A 16,507-nucleotide genomic window follows, 5' to 3' on the forward strand; every position below is an offset into this window, starting at 1 on the left:
ATTGAGATCCAACTCTTTTTTTTTTTCTCAGTCTCTCTCTCTCTCTCTTTCTTTTTGCGCAAGCGACAGGAGCTGGTGCAGGGAGAGAGGCATCCTCCTCCTCCTTCTCTTCTTTTGAACTGCTTTCCGTCATGAACTTAACCAAACTCTGTAAAAGTATCAGTATTGCCGTTTCCCCCCGTCTGCCCCCAGTCCCTCTTCTGGTTAAGTCAAGGCCAGAGTGAAACTCTTACGCGCCGCCAGAAGTTTTCCCTCCCGCACAGCTGAGTTCTTCTTCGACCTACTTTCACTACAATTTAAAGGAAATTAAAATATTCCTTTCGCACTTCTTTGTAGACGACAATTCACTTCCCTCCTTGCAATTAAAACGCGTCGTTATCGCTAATGTATAGACGCAGAAATATGAGCGTCTTCTTTGAGCCTCGTTTTGCAAAAGAAGTCCATTACGGTGACAAACAACCGCGTCTCAGCGGCCACTCCTTTGATTTTTTTTCTTAAAGTAGGCCTTTAGCAAAAGAATATATTTTTCCCCCCTTTCTTTTTTGCCGCTCTGGTTTGCAGCATAAAGGACGTAGATTACCGTTTCCTACCCCATGGGTAGCAAATATTACATTCTTTGGAGCCTGCTTTTGAGTCCTTGGGACCTGGCCCCATATCATTTGAGTTTGACTTGGCTATTGCTATAGAAATCTTAATTCACCATGAGGATTCACCGTTGTGCGAAAAAGAAAAAAAAAAATGGTTTCTTTGTGCAAAATGGCTCTTTGAAGTCTGGATCCGAATATTGTAGCCTTTCATCAAGCTCGCAGCCCACAGTCTGGGTCAAAGCAAAGCTGAGCTGAGTAAGTAAGATTTAACACGAGTAGAGCATAATGCGCGATACTTTCCCTCTTCCGCTGGTAAATAAAAAAATAAAACTGTAATAGTAATTGCTGGTGTTCTGTGGGTTCAAAGACTTGATGAAAGATCTGTGTTGGAAATATAATTTGTAAAAAAATAAATTATATATATATGTAAGAATTCTATTCAAACCAAGTATTGAGACAGCAGAAATGTTTACTTTTTTTGTCCTTATGTTGCAAAATAATCTATTTCCCACAGATCTGCGTGGCTCAAAATTGTTTCACTTTCATACAAGATTTATTCCAAATACTCACAAAATACAAGGCAGTTCGGTACGCATTTAGTGCTCAATTTTTAGATAAAACAAAAATAAATTTAAAAACAGACAACGATACAAAAAATCACCAGATTTCTTTCTTTTTTTTTTTTTTTTTTTTACTTTGATAAAACATTTATAATTGACGTCATATACGAAATACTTTACGCTTATGAAACAGCTGGGGTGGGGCGGGGGGTGTTTTTCTCCCTTGTTTTTTGCACAAATCCATTGCAAATAAAATAATACAAAAAGATGTAAACCGCTCCTTACAAATCTAGTCAACATCCAAACACATTGAAACTTGTACAAAATTTACAAATGTACAACTCTGCTCCGGTTTTGAAAACATGCACTTTGGTTCGATCCTAAAAAATACCTCCATGTCCGATTGAAAAATAAATTTAAAAAGCATACTGAAGGCAGAAAGGATTTTCTTTTCTTTTTTTGTTGTTTTTTTTTTTTTTACAAAAAAAAAAACAAAAGTTGCACACCCTCATGTTTACAGCCTACAATAATGTACGACATAGTCTAATGAGATTTACAGCTCGCAGGGGAAGCACCCATCCATCAGTTTTGGATAAACTTCATAATAATAATAATAATAATAATAATAATAATAATAATAATAATAATAATAATAATAAAATATATGCTCCTGTTACTTGAAAGCTGGAAGGATTGCGCATTTTCCATCCATTGCAGTTAAGTGAGTCTCTTGGCTCTCCAGTTTTGGTGGCTTATCCAAAACAAAACAAGGGATTGGGGGTGTGTGGGTGGGGGGGCAGGGACCAGAGGGCCCTCACAGGTATATAGGCACTAAAGCCAAACCATTTTAGAAGTTGAGTGTTTGGAAATGAGTGCTGGCGAGGAACTCAAAACGCGTCCCTTGGCTGGGGGTTCCTGTAAGCAGGTTCCTCCGAAGGGTCGGGCGTGGAGTGGCCGCTGGGTGGTGTCTGGCCACCGCTAGCACCTGAGCTGTGGCACACGTACCACTCGCTTAAATTAGCTGGCTGCTGCTGCTGAGATGACCCCACCGGCGGCTCTGACACCATCGACGGCCCCCCGGCTGGCTCCCGACCCAAGTCCGAAGACGGGGACACCAGAGAGGGAGTGGACGACTCATAGCCCGAGCTGGGCGGGGGGGACTTGCAGTGCACCTTCATGTGCTTCCGCAGGGAGCTGGGGTGCGTGTAGGACTTGTCGCAGCCCCGAACTTTGCAGTTGTAGGGCTTGTCGCTGGTGTGCACGTGGGAATGCTTCTTCCTGTCGCTACTGTTGGCGAAGCGTCGGTCGCAGCCGTCGAATTCACACTTAAAGGGCTTCTCGCCTGTTTGCAGCGTGGAGACACAATAAGACATAAAATGCATTAAATATTTGATGTTGCTCGTTAACCCTACTGAATCCTGTTGCTAAATACAAGCGTTTCATTTGTTTGCTCAAGATGAGGGACAAAATCTCTAAACATTCTGCTGAGCGTCCGTAGATAGGTGGCGTTTTACCAAATGGCATTAATTGCATTTGACTGCACTGTGTTATATTTACAGCTGAATCTGACCATTTGATCGGTTTGTGTTGATATGTAATGGAGCGCAAAATCAGTCACCAGTCGTACCATTAGAAACTATGAATAGTTGTTATGAGGGTCGTCGACATTTTTAGTTATATCTTTAGTTGTTATCGAATGCATTTTGTGGACATCATACTTCAAGATTAAGTCAATTTTTCTACATACCTGGAAAGGAATTAGACCTATATAGAGCAAAATAAGAGTGCATGTTTTTTTTTACTATATATATATATATATATATATATATATAGCTATACAAACAACTGGATTAATTTTAAGCTTGCATTTATTGGTTCTCATACACATAAGATGATCAACTGAATTTTCTTTCTGTTGACTTATTTTTTGCTTGCATTGGGGTAAAATAATAAAACAAACAACAGCCACTATTACCTTGAAAAGCAATATGAATACGTGAAGTTGATTTTTTTGGGTTAATGCATTTGGGGAAACTTTTATTTATTTATTTATATTTTGCAAATCTAAATTTTCTAATTATGTCCATAGTTGAATTGTCTAAAGTTTTCTGGAGATGTGAGTCTTTTGGAACGAGTCTCCTGCTCCTGCTGTCCTGTGTCTTTACCTGGCCACTGTCGACTTACACCTGACTGAAAACGCTGATAAATATTAAGAACAACACAATATCCTCAGGATATTGATTGGTAGCACAGGCTACCCAATGCTTTGCCAGCCCCTCAAATATGGACTGAATCTAAATTGGCTTTTTATTATTGAGTATTTCTGATTAAATATGAGTGAAAAGTGAGGGAGAAAGAGGTGAAAAAAAGACAATCTGAATAAATTAGAAGGAAATCATCCACGGCTGAGTTTTTTCTTCTTCTCCTCCTCCGATTAAAGCTTTTGAGAATATGTAATTGCCTCTGTCTAATTACACTTGCGGGTTGAATATCAATTTGACCTTCAGCTGTTGGGTTGAGAGAGCCAATCAAGGATATTAGTGTAGTACAAGAAACCGTTCGAGGAAACAGACCCCAGGGGCAGACCCTAGTCATAACCACACTTTCAGCTTGGGTTTTAAACATGATACCAAAAAGACCAGGCCCCTCGGGAGTCAACACACAGAAATAATTCAACAGATTTGTACTTAGGTAATGTGAGCAAATGATATGAATAATACATTGGGGGTGCAGGAATGGAGCAGAAGAGGGAGGGGTGGTGTGTGTGTGTGTATGTGTGTGTGGAGGGGGCTGGGGGACTGCTGTAGTCACTGTAATCATTTACAAGTCTGACTCGACATTTTGAGGCCTTTATTTTCCTTCTGGCTCACAGAGGCAGGCAGCCATATTGACCCATTCAATATTTTTTTTTTAATGCTACATCTGGGCAGCACACACACAAGTCAGCATGCAAACTCTTTATATACTAGTATACTCTGATCTGATCTGCACAAGTCAACTTGTTGCATTTGGCTTGCAAACCACTATTTGAAACAGGTCTTCATCACGCACAGATGCAGTGCAGTAGATTAAGGCAGAAAAAACAAAAAAACTGCTCTAGTGACTGAATGCAAAGCACTCCAAATCCACCATGTAATTAAAAAGCAGTCGTCAAAAGAAGTGAAAAAAGAACAAAACATTTTAATAACGAAACATCAACGTATCAGTAATTGTGAAAGATGCAACTCTCTCCAACTTTTGCTATCCAGTCATGGTTTTGGCACACACTGAGCTGCTCACACAAGACGTGACGTGGGCCTCCAGCTTTTGTACCGCGGTGTAAACAAGAGGTTTGAACCGTCAAACGCCTGAGTGAGCTGTACCATAATCCCCCCCACCCCCCTCCAAATCCGTCCTTTGAGAAACTTCCAATACACTCTTATAACAGGTGCCTGTTGCGTGCGGGTTATTGCAGCATTTTCGAACTTTTAAAATCGGGGCAAATTTGAAAATATTGCGAAAATAGTTTTAGAGGTTAATAATTCATTCATGCAACTTGATGATTTTACTCCATGCATTTTAAAAACTTTCAAAGCATATTACGTATATGCATTTTTTTTTTTAGCACTCACCTGTGTGTGTCCTTTTATGAATTTTTAGATTCTCGGATCTTGCAAACACTTTACCGCAGCCAGGGAAGGGGCAGGGAAACGGTTTCTCACCGGTGTGTACTCGAATGTGATTCACCAGTTTGTATTTCGCCTTAAACGGCTTGCCTTCCCTCGGACACTCTTCCCAAAAGCAAATGTGGTTCGCCTGCTCCGGTCCTCCGACGTGCTCCACCGTCACATGCGTGACGAGTTCGTGCATGGTGCTGTAAGTTTTAGAGCAGAGTTTCTTGGGCGAGTGCTCCGGCTCCAGCCACTTGCAAATCAGCTCTTGCTTTATCGGCTGCCTCATGTAGCGGAAAAAAGCCCCCGGTCCTCCGTGGTGGTGGTGGGGATGGTGCGGGTGGTGGTGGTGGTGGTGGTGGTGGTGAGCGCCGAGATTCATGTTTAGATTCAGACCGCCGTAGCCGTGCAGAGGCGAGGCGGAGAAGGGATCAGCCCTGGAGCTTGCTACTTGACTCAAGTGATCAGACCGAACGTACATTTCTCCAGGTAGTCCTAACCTTATTTGTCCATTCAGCGCCTGGCCACCCGGTGATCCGCTGGAAGGCTGCTCGTGGTGGAGTCCGGAGAAGAGGGTGGTGTGGTTCCCTGCGTCAGGGTGGTGACCATAGTGTCCGGGATAGCTACCTGTTGTTGAGACAAACATTCCGTGGTGAGAAGCTGGACCAGCAGTCTGGTCGGTCAGTACCGGCATGGCTTGAGCCGTCAGATCTCTCCGGATGAGGAAATCCCTACCTGCGGATAGAGCCTGGGCAGTATGGGGCATAGAATAAGGGACCGACGTCGGCTGAACCGGGCCAAAAGCTCCCGTTTGACTGGAGACCACTTCACTGTGGCCTGCCATATGATGATTGTGGTGGTGGTGATGGTGGTGGGGATAATGATGGGCTGGGCTGATTTTGAGGGCCGCGGAGTGCCCCATGTGTTCTGGCCCGAATGGACTCGGCCCCAGGCGGGGTTCCGCAGTAATCTCCCCAGGGTGCGAGTGAGCCATTGAGTGTGGATGGCTGCCGAACCCCGGGAAGCCTGTCACGCTCTGAGGGGTATGGTGGTGATGATGGTGATGGTGGTGAGCCCCTGCCAAGTCAACTAATCTCAGCGCCGTGTTCCGTTTGGAAAACGCAGGGTCCATCACGGGGCTTCCCAAAGCATCCACGCTCATTACTTCCTAATTTTAGAATAACTTGACAGCAGGCAAAATAATAATGATGATGGCAAATATATTTTAATCGCAATGGCAAAAAAAAAAAAAAAAGAAAGAAAAAAAAACTTTATAAAGTTAAGTCTATCTGCAGACAACATGGAATCCCATTCGGTTGAGAGGCAGCAGCAGGACGCTTTGATACTGAATAGAGATTCATGGTAGGCGCTGCAGCCCGTGGAGCCAAACAATCACCCCGCGCTCTAATTGGTCAGAGCTCTGTGATTGACGTCACCAGTGACAGTTCCCAACGTGATGAAAAATGTCTTAGTGACAGCGAGCAGCCAGTGCGCATGCGCTGTGCTGGAGGCAGCGCTTGAGAAAAATAGTTATGCAAAGGTTATTATAGAATATAACTATTAAAAAGTTTATCCGGATATACGGTGTCCATTTATGTTGAGGCAGCAAACAAAGGCTGAAGTTAAAGGATACACTCTCACCCCTCTTATTTCTTTCCGCGGCTACATGAAAGAGCGTGCATATTGACGTATATATTTATAAAGTTATGTCGATCATAAATAATGCAGTGATATCTTCATTCTGAACCGCAACGCGCGCAGCCCCGACTATAAGCTCAAATTACGCACAATTTTACGCACGTAAAATGATCGTTGATAGTAGTGGAGGGGTCGAAAGAAAGTTGTGCAAAGAATCGCGCCGCGTGTCGAGCTTTAAAATAGACCGAAGGGAAAAAAAAAATAGTTAAGCGCTTTGGAGGAAGCTTCGTATTAAAATACGCAGCCGCCCCTGCTCTGCAGCGTCTACAGCGGAGTTGGCTCGCCGCTGTAGCCCCAGGGAGATCCGGATCCGTGTCTGTGTGTGTTCAGCGGCTGAACCATTCGGGGGACCCGCGGCCATGCTCCCGGAGAGGAGGAAAAATGTAATGGACGAGACCTGTTGTTATGATTCGGAGCGATTTTTTCCCCCCTTTGCGTTAGACCTAAGGACGGCAGCAGATGAGGGTCACGGGAGGTGGTTCCGTCGAAGACTTTTAATTCCAAAATAGAACGAGTGTATGCTGTGAGTACCACAGAGAATAGCATTATCTTATGTAATAATTTCTGGTTAGATCTGAATACTGAAAGAAAGAAAAAAAAATGCTTGGGAATTTTCTTTTAGCAACCTTTGAGGACATTCTATTTTAATTCGCTGACAAATGTGATCGTTTAAAAACGTTAATTTAACAGTGAGCAGATAGCAGATATTGCATGGTTAGACATTCGTGAAACAAAGTTGCAGAATCAATAACAATTCCCTGGGAGGTGAAATGTGGATTTTTCTTCTTGTTATCCATCACTTCTCTGCTTTATAAGTTTTTAACCTGCTTATTTTCTAAAAGCTGTTTGAACACCTGACGTTTTTCAACGTTTGGACTATATTGTGTGTTTAATATTTATGTAAAAACTCAAATGTTAAGAAGAAATGCGCTTTTAAAAGTTTTCATATAGAATGTGTTGAGAGAACAGGTCGCTTTGGTGTTAACTTTAAGCTTTTATATATGTTTTTGAGTTTAAGCCGAAAGTTATTCTTTTAGACTAGAGAGCATTAATTTCATCTCATTGCTTTTCTTTTATGTTTGTGCTAAAAAGAGGTCCGAATGATGGCAGGAGCGTTTAGGTGACTTTCCTTTTCAGATAACTGAAACAAAGTAATGGTATAAAATGAATTATATGCACTTTGCCTGGTTGATTGTCATTTCTCAGTATTTCAAATGAAAGATAAAACTGCACTGTTATTTTACATTTGCCACGAATTGATCTGTCAGTGCCTTCGCTGACAGCATCGCGTTAGATCGTAAGTCAATATTTGGAGACGTGGTGGATCCCGAAGACGTTTATTAAAAGGCCTTTACGCGCGACCGACTCACAGCTGCAGAATTCAAAGAGGGGCATCACAGCGACAGTGAGCAGTGTAATGCAAAACTTGGTCGGCAAGGGGCTATTTCTGATCCAAGTTGAGCATGCACTCACTCAATGAGTCACCTAGTAGCGCTTGGCGACGTGTAGGCAGGAATCATGCACAGGATCATAAACATAAACGCTACATATTGAAGCGACATCTCATAAAGAGGTGTTGGCTTTAAATCTGCTGTAAATCCGTGACAATAAACATGGTGGTGACATTTAAATTCTGCGCATTCTAGTTACTGCACTAAACAAGAAATGCTCTTTTATTTATGCAACATTATTTGCACCTTAAAATTACGTCTCTTATTCATTTGAATAACTTTTGCTCAACATTTTTTTTTTGTCACCCAGATTTATGTTTATTCTCACTTGTTGCTCATTGCCTGCTGTTGTGTCGCTTGCAAATTTGATATCAAAGATTTATTTGAATTCTGCAATGCACATTAAGTCCATGCCTTAAGAAAGCCCCCAAAACCTCAAATCTCTGCTCCGGAACTTTTATGTTTTCTTAAAGCAATGTTTTTTCTTCTTTTGCGTATTCATCCCAAACCTTCCCCTCTTGGGTTTCCAAGACTGATTTGGAAAAGCAGCGTTCAGATTCTAGAATACAATTCGAGTGACCCATAATGGCGTGGTCTGGGTTGTTTCTTTTGGCTTTAACCACCAGCACACGGAGGCTCCTGTAGAGAGAACACCGCAAATCCCACTTGATAACTTCGACAACACCATGGACTATATGCACCACTGGCCTGCAAAGAAGGGGCCATGTTGCTCTACCGCAAAGCAGGCGAATCGCGATGGACGCATTAGGAATCGTGGTATAGGTCCAAGTTAAACACTAACGTGAAAACCGAAATCACAGATGTTCCACAATTTAGACAGGCAAACAAGGTATTCAGATTTTGATATCCTTTGAGGTAAAGTGGATAATTTCATAATAAAACAAAAAAAAACAGAAGGTCGTGTCAGTAGTTAGACGAGACTCCCTGTTGGTATTTAGAGAAACATACTTAAAATGGAAAAGTCTCCAATTTTCCTGCAAAATTGAAGAGCTTCTATCTGAGAACAAAAGCTCTCCTGACTACTAGAAGCCCATTCAATCCAAAAATTATTATTTTTTCCTTTATGAAACATTAGACGGACAGACTTGACGAATTAAAATCCGTTCGTCAAAGTGCTTAATTGAACTAAATGTTTCCAATTACGCATCAAAGGGCTACTCTTCCCAATTTAATGTGGTTGACAAAGAAAATGTAACACTTTACGGTTATCACATATTTCCCTTCTGTTCTGAGGTAATATGTGTCTTTTTTTTCCCTCCCTTACTATTTAGCCGTTTAACTAAATTCCCAGTCAGCAATCTGAAAATATCTGCGACTGATGATGTCAAGAAACATGGACGTGCGGGCCACAGCATGGTGGATTGTTATTTGGTGAGTGCATGTTATTGGGGAGCACCAATGAACGAGCAGCTGCAGCTCCCACGTGACCGCCCCCTCTCCTCTCCCATTCATCAGGGCTGGACTGTGTTGTCTTTTCAATTCATTTATCTGCAGGAATGATTGCGACTATCAGTCTAGAGCTCACCGTCTGACTGAGGAGGTGAAAGTAGCGCCACAGGAAGATAAACCGCAAAAAGACAATATTACATGTAGTAAATACATGGTTTTTGCGTACGCATCGGATGAGCGGTGCAGGGGAATTCCTTCCGTCGTGAACGAAAAAAAAAAAGTAAACAGAATTCGTTGGATTCGAGTTCAGAAGAGATAAGCTGCAGAGAGAGAGGAGGAGGAAGAATATCTGCGCGTGTTTTCTTTGAGTTCTGCGCTCAGTCGTCTCGAAGAGTCAAGACTGAAGATGCTCTTGGACGCAGGACCGCAGTATCCCACCATAGGAGTCACTACTTTCGGCTCCTCTCGGCATCACTCAACAGGAGAGGTGGCGGAGCGGGAAGTGGCGCTGGGGATCAACCCTTTCGCGGACGGCATGGGCGCCTTCAAGATCAACCACAGCTCCCACGACATCAGCTCCGGGCAGACAGCGTTCTCATCCCAGGCTCCCGGCTATGCAGCGGCGGCCGCCCTGGGACACCACCATCACCCGACCCACGTTGGTTCCTACTCCACGGCGGCGTTCAACTCCACCAGGGACTTTCTCTTCAGAAATCGGGGTTTCGGGGACGCGGCTGGGGCGCAGCACAGCCTGTTTGCCTCCGGCAGCTTCGGGGGGCCGCACGGACATTCGGACGCGGCGGGGCACCTGCTCTTCCCAGGGCTCCACGAGCAGGCGGCGAGCCACGCGTCCTCCAACGTGGTGAACAGCCAGATGCGACTGGGCTTCTCGGGGGACGTGTACGGCCGGGCTGATCAGTATGGGCATGTCACGAGCCCGCGTTCCGATCACTACGCATCCACACAGCTACACGGCTACGGCCCCATGAACATGAATATGGCTGCGCACCACGGAGCGGGGGCCTTTTTCCGCTACATGAGGCAGCCCATCAAGCAGGAGCTCATCTGCAAGTGGATCGAGCCGGAGCAGTTGACAAACCCCAAAAAGTCGTGTAACAAAACTTTCAGCACCATGCACGAGCTGGTGACCCACCTGACAGTGGAGCACGTGGGGGGGCCTGAACAGACGAACCATATCTGCTTTTGGGAGGACTGCTCCAGAGAAGGGAAGCCCTTTAAAGCCAAATACAAACTTGTAAATCACATCAGAGTGCACACCGGAGAAAAGCCCTTTCCGTGTCCGTTTCCCGGCTGCGGCAAAGTGTTTGCCCGATCGGAAAATCTAAAAATTCACAAAAGGACTCATACCGGTAAGAAATGGCAAAAAATATCCTGCCAAATCGGTGCTGACAAAATCCCATCCGAAACCTGCATGCGATCCGGGTGGTTATTTACTAGAGGAGGGCAGTTGGAGCCTGCAAACTGACATGCGGTGCTTTACAGCTGTCGACAGAAAATACTTCACTGCAAAAATATTGTCTAACTATAATTTTAACCTTAATGAATTGTATGCAGTGCATGCGTCCTGCACAGTGTTTGATCACAACTTGTTAAAAAAAAAAAAAAACAACAACGTGCATTTTATCATTTTATCATCTTTGAAAATCAAAACAACAGCAAAAAACCAAAAACATATTTCATTCCTTGCATTATTTAGGTGAGAAGCCTTTTAAGTGCGAGTTCGACGGCTGCGACAGGAGGTTCGCAAACAGCAGTGACCGCAAGAAACACATGCACGTCCACACGTCGGACAAGCCGTATCTGTGCAAAATGTGCGACAAGTCGTACACGCATCCCAGCTCCCTCCGAAAACACATGAAGGTAAAAGAAAAAAGATATTAATATTGTAAATTATATATACGTGTGTGTTTGTGTGTGTGTGTGTTTCGTTCTCTTTGCAAAATAACATTAGAAACTCCTTTTATATGTGTTACAATAGAATGTCGTTTTCTTCTCTTTTTATGTGTAGTTTTTTTATTTAGTTTTTTTTTTAAATCAGATATATATATATATTTTTTATTTATTATTATTTTTTGGTTTGTTTGTTTTATTTTTAGCAAGATAAAGAAAGTTAATCCTATCTTTTCTCAAGCGCAAAATGAGATTAGGATTTGAGTGAGAATAATTGGGCTTTACTTTGTTTTCGATTTGTGAGCATGTCCAAAGCAGTCCTGTCAGAAGTAAAATAGCATCTCTTCTCTGCTTTCTGCTTCTAAGTAAAGCGAGTGTACTTCCCCCCCCCATCCCCCAATTCCCCTCTTCCCTCCTTTTCACTACTCCAGGTCCACGAATCCACCAACCCTGCATCGCAGCCTTCCCCAGCTGCCAGTTCAGGGTACGAGTCCTCCACGCCTCCCACCATCGTGTCACCGTCCACAGAGAACCAGAGCAGCAGCTCCATATCACCAGCAGCTTCAGCAGTCCACCACACAACCAGCCACAGCACGCTGTCGTCAAATTTCAATGAATGGTACGTGTAAATATTTTTGAAAAACGCACAAAAGACAATGGGAAATTTATGAAGACATGAGGAAAAAAAAAAGGAAAAACGAAACAAATAAACTTTTTCGACCTAAGTCAGAAAGATGGACTGAGAAAAAAAGCAGGGGAGGTGAAGTTAAAGACTGTCATCATGCATGGACAGAAACACGGTCAGCTCCTCCTTTTACTGAGAGACTGTACAGAAGCAGATCTCAAAAGAAAAAGCATGCTATCTCCGAGTAGAGGCCTGATTATTATAATTTTTTTTTCATTTTTCTTTTTGCTCTTTTGTAAATATGGATTTCACCAAACAGGAACCCACAGCAAGAAAGAAAAAAAAAGGAAATGTAATATTTTATTTTGTAAATATCACAGTTTTAAGGGAGGCGGGGACGGGGGGGGGGGGGGGGGGGGATTTGTGAAAAATGTAATGGTCCCTTAAATATATGAGGGTGGCCTCTAAGGTTACTGTGGGGGACAAGAATGTTTAGTTGTGTACCAAAATGTGAATTATTCAGTATTACTACAGTCTACACGTCGACCTAACCGACTCTTAGTATTAATGTGCTTTTTGTAGCCTATCCAGTGCAGCATATTTTTATTTTTTTATTTTTTTCTTAATTTTCGTCCAATTAAGGTCCAGTTTGAATAGCACAGAGTATCATTGTTGTTATTTAATGTCATGTCGATGAATCGTGTAATGAAAAGAAGAAAAAAATCCGTGTCAATCTGTTTATGTACGTGCTAAATATATATATAAAAATCTGTCAATTGCTCTGTCTGAGAGGAAGTATTATTCCATGTAAAGTATGGATTTTTCCATATTTATCCGCATGTAAAAGGGCCGGTAACATGTTAGAATATGATCGGTATTTATGGAGAAATGCGCTCGTACAGTATGTCAAATTTTAGTTTACAATAATAATATTAATAATAATAATGAAAAAAAAATGTTTGGATACATTTCGTACTATATTAAAGGACTGTAAAAAATACAGAACATGCATTTCATTGGAGGTTATTGGGGGTTGATTTTTAAATTATACTGATAAAAAGCACCAAATCAGATCTTTTCCTATATAAAGTAATTTATTTACGTGAATAATTCTAAAGCAAATAAGTTAAAGTCTTCATTATAATGACGTGTGTGTGTGCGTATGTGTGTGTGTTTGCGCGCGGCGTGTTTGTGTGTGTGTGAGAGAGAGAGAGAGAGACCGAGGGAGACACAGAGAGAGAGAGTAATGGAGAGATGACGAGGGTGTGTGTGAGGTGTGGCGTGTGTGTGTGTGTTAGAACTTTCCTGACACTCGATAATAACTACTAAATTCGCTTCCCCCCTCTTTCTCTCTTTCTGCTGCTTCTGGATCTTCTGTTTATCCAAAATTAACATCCACCGCTCTGCCCTCCAGTAATGCGCAAATTAAATCGATTAATCACGGCTGTTGTTCCTCGGTGGATAAAACCGGAGTAAGCTATTTTGCGTTACTTAATTGTTCGGGAATCTAATTTTCAAATCTAATTTATTTCCTTTTTCCTTTTTCTTCTTGCGCTTTTTTCCCGGATTTCCTATCCTAGATTAAGATAAAAAGAGAGAGAGAGAGAGAGAGAGAGAGAGAAGGAGATAGAGACAGAGAGAGAGAAAGAGAAACAGAGAGGGAAAGAGGGAGAGCCTGAGAGTCAACGTGGGACCCCTCCTCCCCTTCTCCACTCATCCCTCCTTTTTCCACACACACTTCATTGTTCCTGGCTGCAGCTTGCTTGACCGCCCCATTAGGCAGAGATCACATCAGCAGCCGCCACTGATCATGGTTAACACTGCCAGGGCGCACGGATCCGCCGCGATCTGTCAGTCTGCAGACACATGCAGCCGAAATAAAAATGTAAACCCTTAAGAAAAAGAGAGAGAAGAGAAAAGAAAAACTCAAAACGCCGCAACATATAGCAGCAAAGCAAGCTTCATATGAGATGATTATGCTGGAAATGTATTGAAATGTATTCATATTTTCTTTTCACGGACTATTACACGTGGAGATAAATGAAGGATGGCAATAAAATGACTTTTTTTCGACTCTATTTAACACTATCTATCTATCTGGACTCAGTGCAGATGCACCAATGAGCCACCGCGACAGGGGGACAATTCGCACTTCCCAGGCCGAGGAAATCACTTAGCAGCTGTATAGATTAAAACAAAACAAAAAATAAAAAAAATGTAAGTGGACGCGTGCATTTCGTTTAAAACTATGACCGACTTTCAGATAAAACGGCTTTGTTTGTCATTGAAATCCAGCTCCGTTGCCATCATTTACAAAAGGGAAGCACTGGAGCGTGAAAGACTTCCCAAGATGTTAGGAGTTCTGTGTGAATTCCTGATCACCCACTGCTGCACATAGCTGCAAATTTGAGTTGATTGTTCTTCTTTAATTGTGTGCAGAACTTTACAGTCAACAACAACAGGCATGCAAGGGAGATGCTAGACGCAATTGGGGCATAATGTCGGAAAATAAATAATTCCAAATAGCATTTTTTTTTCCCTTAAATACTAATATGTACTCCAACAGTTTGTTATCAATTTGGAATTAAAAATAGGCAGAAAAGAACAACTTCTAAGGCAGGAGAAACGCTTTTTTCCCCCTCCTGACTAAAATACATGGTCTAAATAATAAGCTTCAAATCTTCTTCAGCATGAGACGATCTTTTTTTTCTAGAACCACATTAGAGTTGAAGCATTTTTGTTACATTCTAAACTGTGCGTTGCTGTCAACGACCATCCAGTAAGTTCTGTGTTGAATAACTAAATAACAGTGGTACCACTACAAAACGGTTTTACCATAAAATGAAGCAACAATAATTTGCAGACTTACCTTTGAACAGAACACAATTTAAAACAATTAATGTAAGTTATGGTGCAGGTTTGTTGTACACCTTCCTGAATTTAATACATTAAGAATGTGTCTCTTTTTTTTTTGTAAAAAATAATAATTAAAGAAAAAAAAAATGTTGATCAGTGAAGAGTATTATACTATAGTTAAGAATAGTATCCCGTCTTGGTTCAGGGTGCAGTCCTCCTGTTTTTCCTGGTTGGTCAGTGTTTTTCCAGTGAACCAGATTGTGTTCAGGAGGCGTTTCAAATCTGTAAGACAACATCAGCGGGTTTATTGCGAAAACCATTCATTATTGCCATTGTTCCAACAGTAAATTAAAAACTATAATTGTCTTGATAAATCAACAGAAATGTTTTACAGTGTATCTTGCTGCTCCCGTGTTCAGACATGGACAAGCAACATTTCTACGATTTTTCGAAACTTTTACAGTTCATTTTTATTATTATTGCATGTAGCCTCACGAATTACTCTCACCTGCACAAACAGCACTGAGCACAATTTAGTTTGTTTATTATTATTATTATTATTATTATTATTATTATTATTATTATTATTATTTTATTTTATTTTATTTTATTTTTTCCGAATCATTTGGTCATTAGCTATCGTGGATGTTTAGGCAATTTCTTTTACTCAATGTTCACACATTTTTCTTGGATATCGGATCGGGGAATTTTATTAAGTGCACGAACCCCAATAAAAAATCGCTTGGCAACGCCTATGGTCTTGCCTGCCAGGTCGACTTACAGGGAAAATCCGGTCTTTGAACACGCTATTTAATTTCAAACAGTTTTTACACCGTGAGCCTGTACACTCCAAGCAATCACATACATAAAATATGAATAAATAAATAAATAAAAAATAAAAAGCTCGTAAAAAATGTGTTGACGACAAGTTGCTCAAATAGTATGGCGGGGTGGGGGACGGGCAGGGGGGGCACGGGGCATCCAAAACATCTATTTCAGATATATTTACGCACACGTCTGGAAATGACAACCGTTCCAGATATCTGAGAAGGCGCAAGTGCCACCGTCATGAATATTTATCAGCAGCACTTCACTTGTGGCCAGCAAACCGAGCCTGAAGTGTGTGTGTGTGCTAGCAAAGGTACAGGCGCAGTCTGCAGCTTATCTGCGCATCAGAAAGCTGCTGCTCGCACATTTAGAGGCGGAATTGTCTGTTTGACAACAAACAACAGTCGGTGGATGGGTGCAGGCTATCGTGGCACGTTTGGAAAGAAAATGAAACATGGGGAGATTTGTTTCTCGTGCTTTCTTAGGTTCTGATTTCAGAGGGAAGTTTTTTTTTTTTTTTCTCTTTGCAGACATTTTTTTTTAAACGCGTGCAATAACATTTAGCAGATAATTTCAGCCTTAAGACTAACTATTTATTTATTTATTTTTTATTTTTTTTGGAGGGGAGGCGGGGGGCGTCTAACTGATTACAGAGCAGAACCAAATCAATAGATTCGACATTTGCACTTGGATTTAACTTTAATGTTTTTTTTTTGTTTGTTTTTTTGCACAAAACAGAAAATGCAATTTAGGGAGTGAAAGAAACGTCGCTATCCATAAACTGTATCTGCTCCACTTGGAGATCCCGAGATTCATATGTAAAAGGTCAAATTCAAGTCAAGGGCACTTTAGTGCACTTTATTAGTTTGCAGGCATTTATAAAACCGTCACATTTTTACACAGTTGCAGCCATAAAGCGATTCCATATACC

General features: G+C 41.8%; 2 protein-coding genes across 3 annotated transcripts; one reads left to right on the forward strand and one right to left on the reverse strand.

Annotated features, from left to right (window-relative positions):
* Nucleotides 1-1,260: 1,260 nt before the first annotated feature.
* Nucleotides 1,261-7,018, reverse strand: zic4 (zic family member 4). 2 transcript variants are annotated; one of them, XM_028005075.1, is made up of 3 exons: nucleotides 5,533-7,018; nucleotides 4,759-5,424; nucleotides 1,261-2,489 (listed from the first exon to the last, which is right to left on the reverse strand). In XM_028005075.1, the coding sequence occupies exons 1-3, from the start codon at nucleotides 5,957-5,959 to the stop codon at nucleotides 2,035-2,037; spliced, it is 1,548 nt and encodes a 515-aa protein (XP_027860876.1). In that variant the 5' UTR covers nucleotides 5,960-7,018; the 3' UTR covers nucleotides 1,261-2,034. The 2 variants fall into 2 exon arrangements, with proteins under 2 accessions (XP_027860876.1, XP_027860875.1); XM_028005074.1 differs by having other exon boundaries at nucleotides 4,759-7,018.
* Nucleotides 7,019-8,876: 1,858 nt separating this feature from the next.
* Nucleotides 8,877-15,619, forward strand: zic1 (zic family member 1 (odd-paired homolog, Drosophila)). The gene is made up of 3 exons (XM_028005076.1): nucleotides 8,877-10,726; nucleotides 11,074-11,237; nucleotides 11,699-15,619. Exons 1-3 carry the CDS (start codon nucleotides 9,763-9,765, stop codon nucleotides 11,894-11,896), a joined length of 1,326 nt encoding a protein of 441 aa, XP_027860877.1. The 5' UTR covers nucleotides 8,877-9,762; the 3' UTR covers nucleotides 11,897-15,619.
* Nucleotides 15,620-16,507: the final 888 nt, after the last annotated feature.

This window comes from Xiphophorus couchianus, chromosome 21 (genome assembly GCF_001444195.1).
Source record: "Xiphophorus couchianus chromosome 21, X_couchianus-1.0, whole genome shotgun sequence".
In the NCBI taxonomy this organism is placed as follows: Eukaryota; Metazoa; Chordata; class Actinopteri; order Cyprinodontiformes; family Poeciliidae; genus Xiphophorus; species Xiphophorus couchianus.

Excerpts from the sequence above, each read along its gene's own strand:
- zic4 (XM_028005074.1), bottom strand. The coding sequence starts at position 5,959 with ATGAGCGTGGATGCTTTGGGAAGCCCCGTGATGGACCCTGCGTTTTCC. Across the intron at positions 2,490-4,758 it reads TCATAAAAGGACACACACAG|GCGAGAAGCCCTTTAAGTGT; the intron begins GTGAGTGCTAAA and ends CGCTGCAAACAG.
- zic1 (XM_028005076.1), top strand. The coding sequence starts at position 9,763 with ATGCTCTTGGACGCAGGACCGCAGTATCCCACCATAGGAGTCACTACT. Across the intron at positions 10,727-11,073 it reads TCACAAAAGGACTCATACCG|GTGAGAAGCCTTTTAAGTGC; the intron begins GTAAGAAATGGC and ends TGCATTATTTAG. Across the intron at positions 11,238-11,698 it reads CCCTCCGAAAACACATGAAG|GTCCACGAATCCACCAACCC; the intron begins GTAAAAGAAAAA and ends TCACTACTCCAG.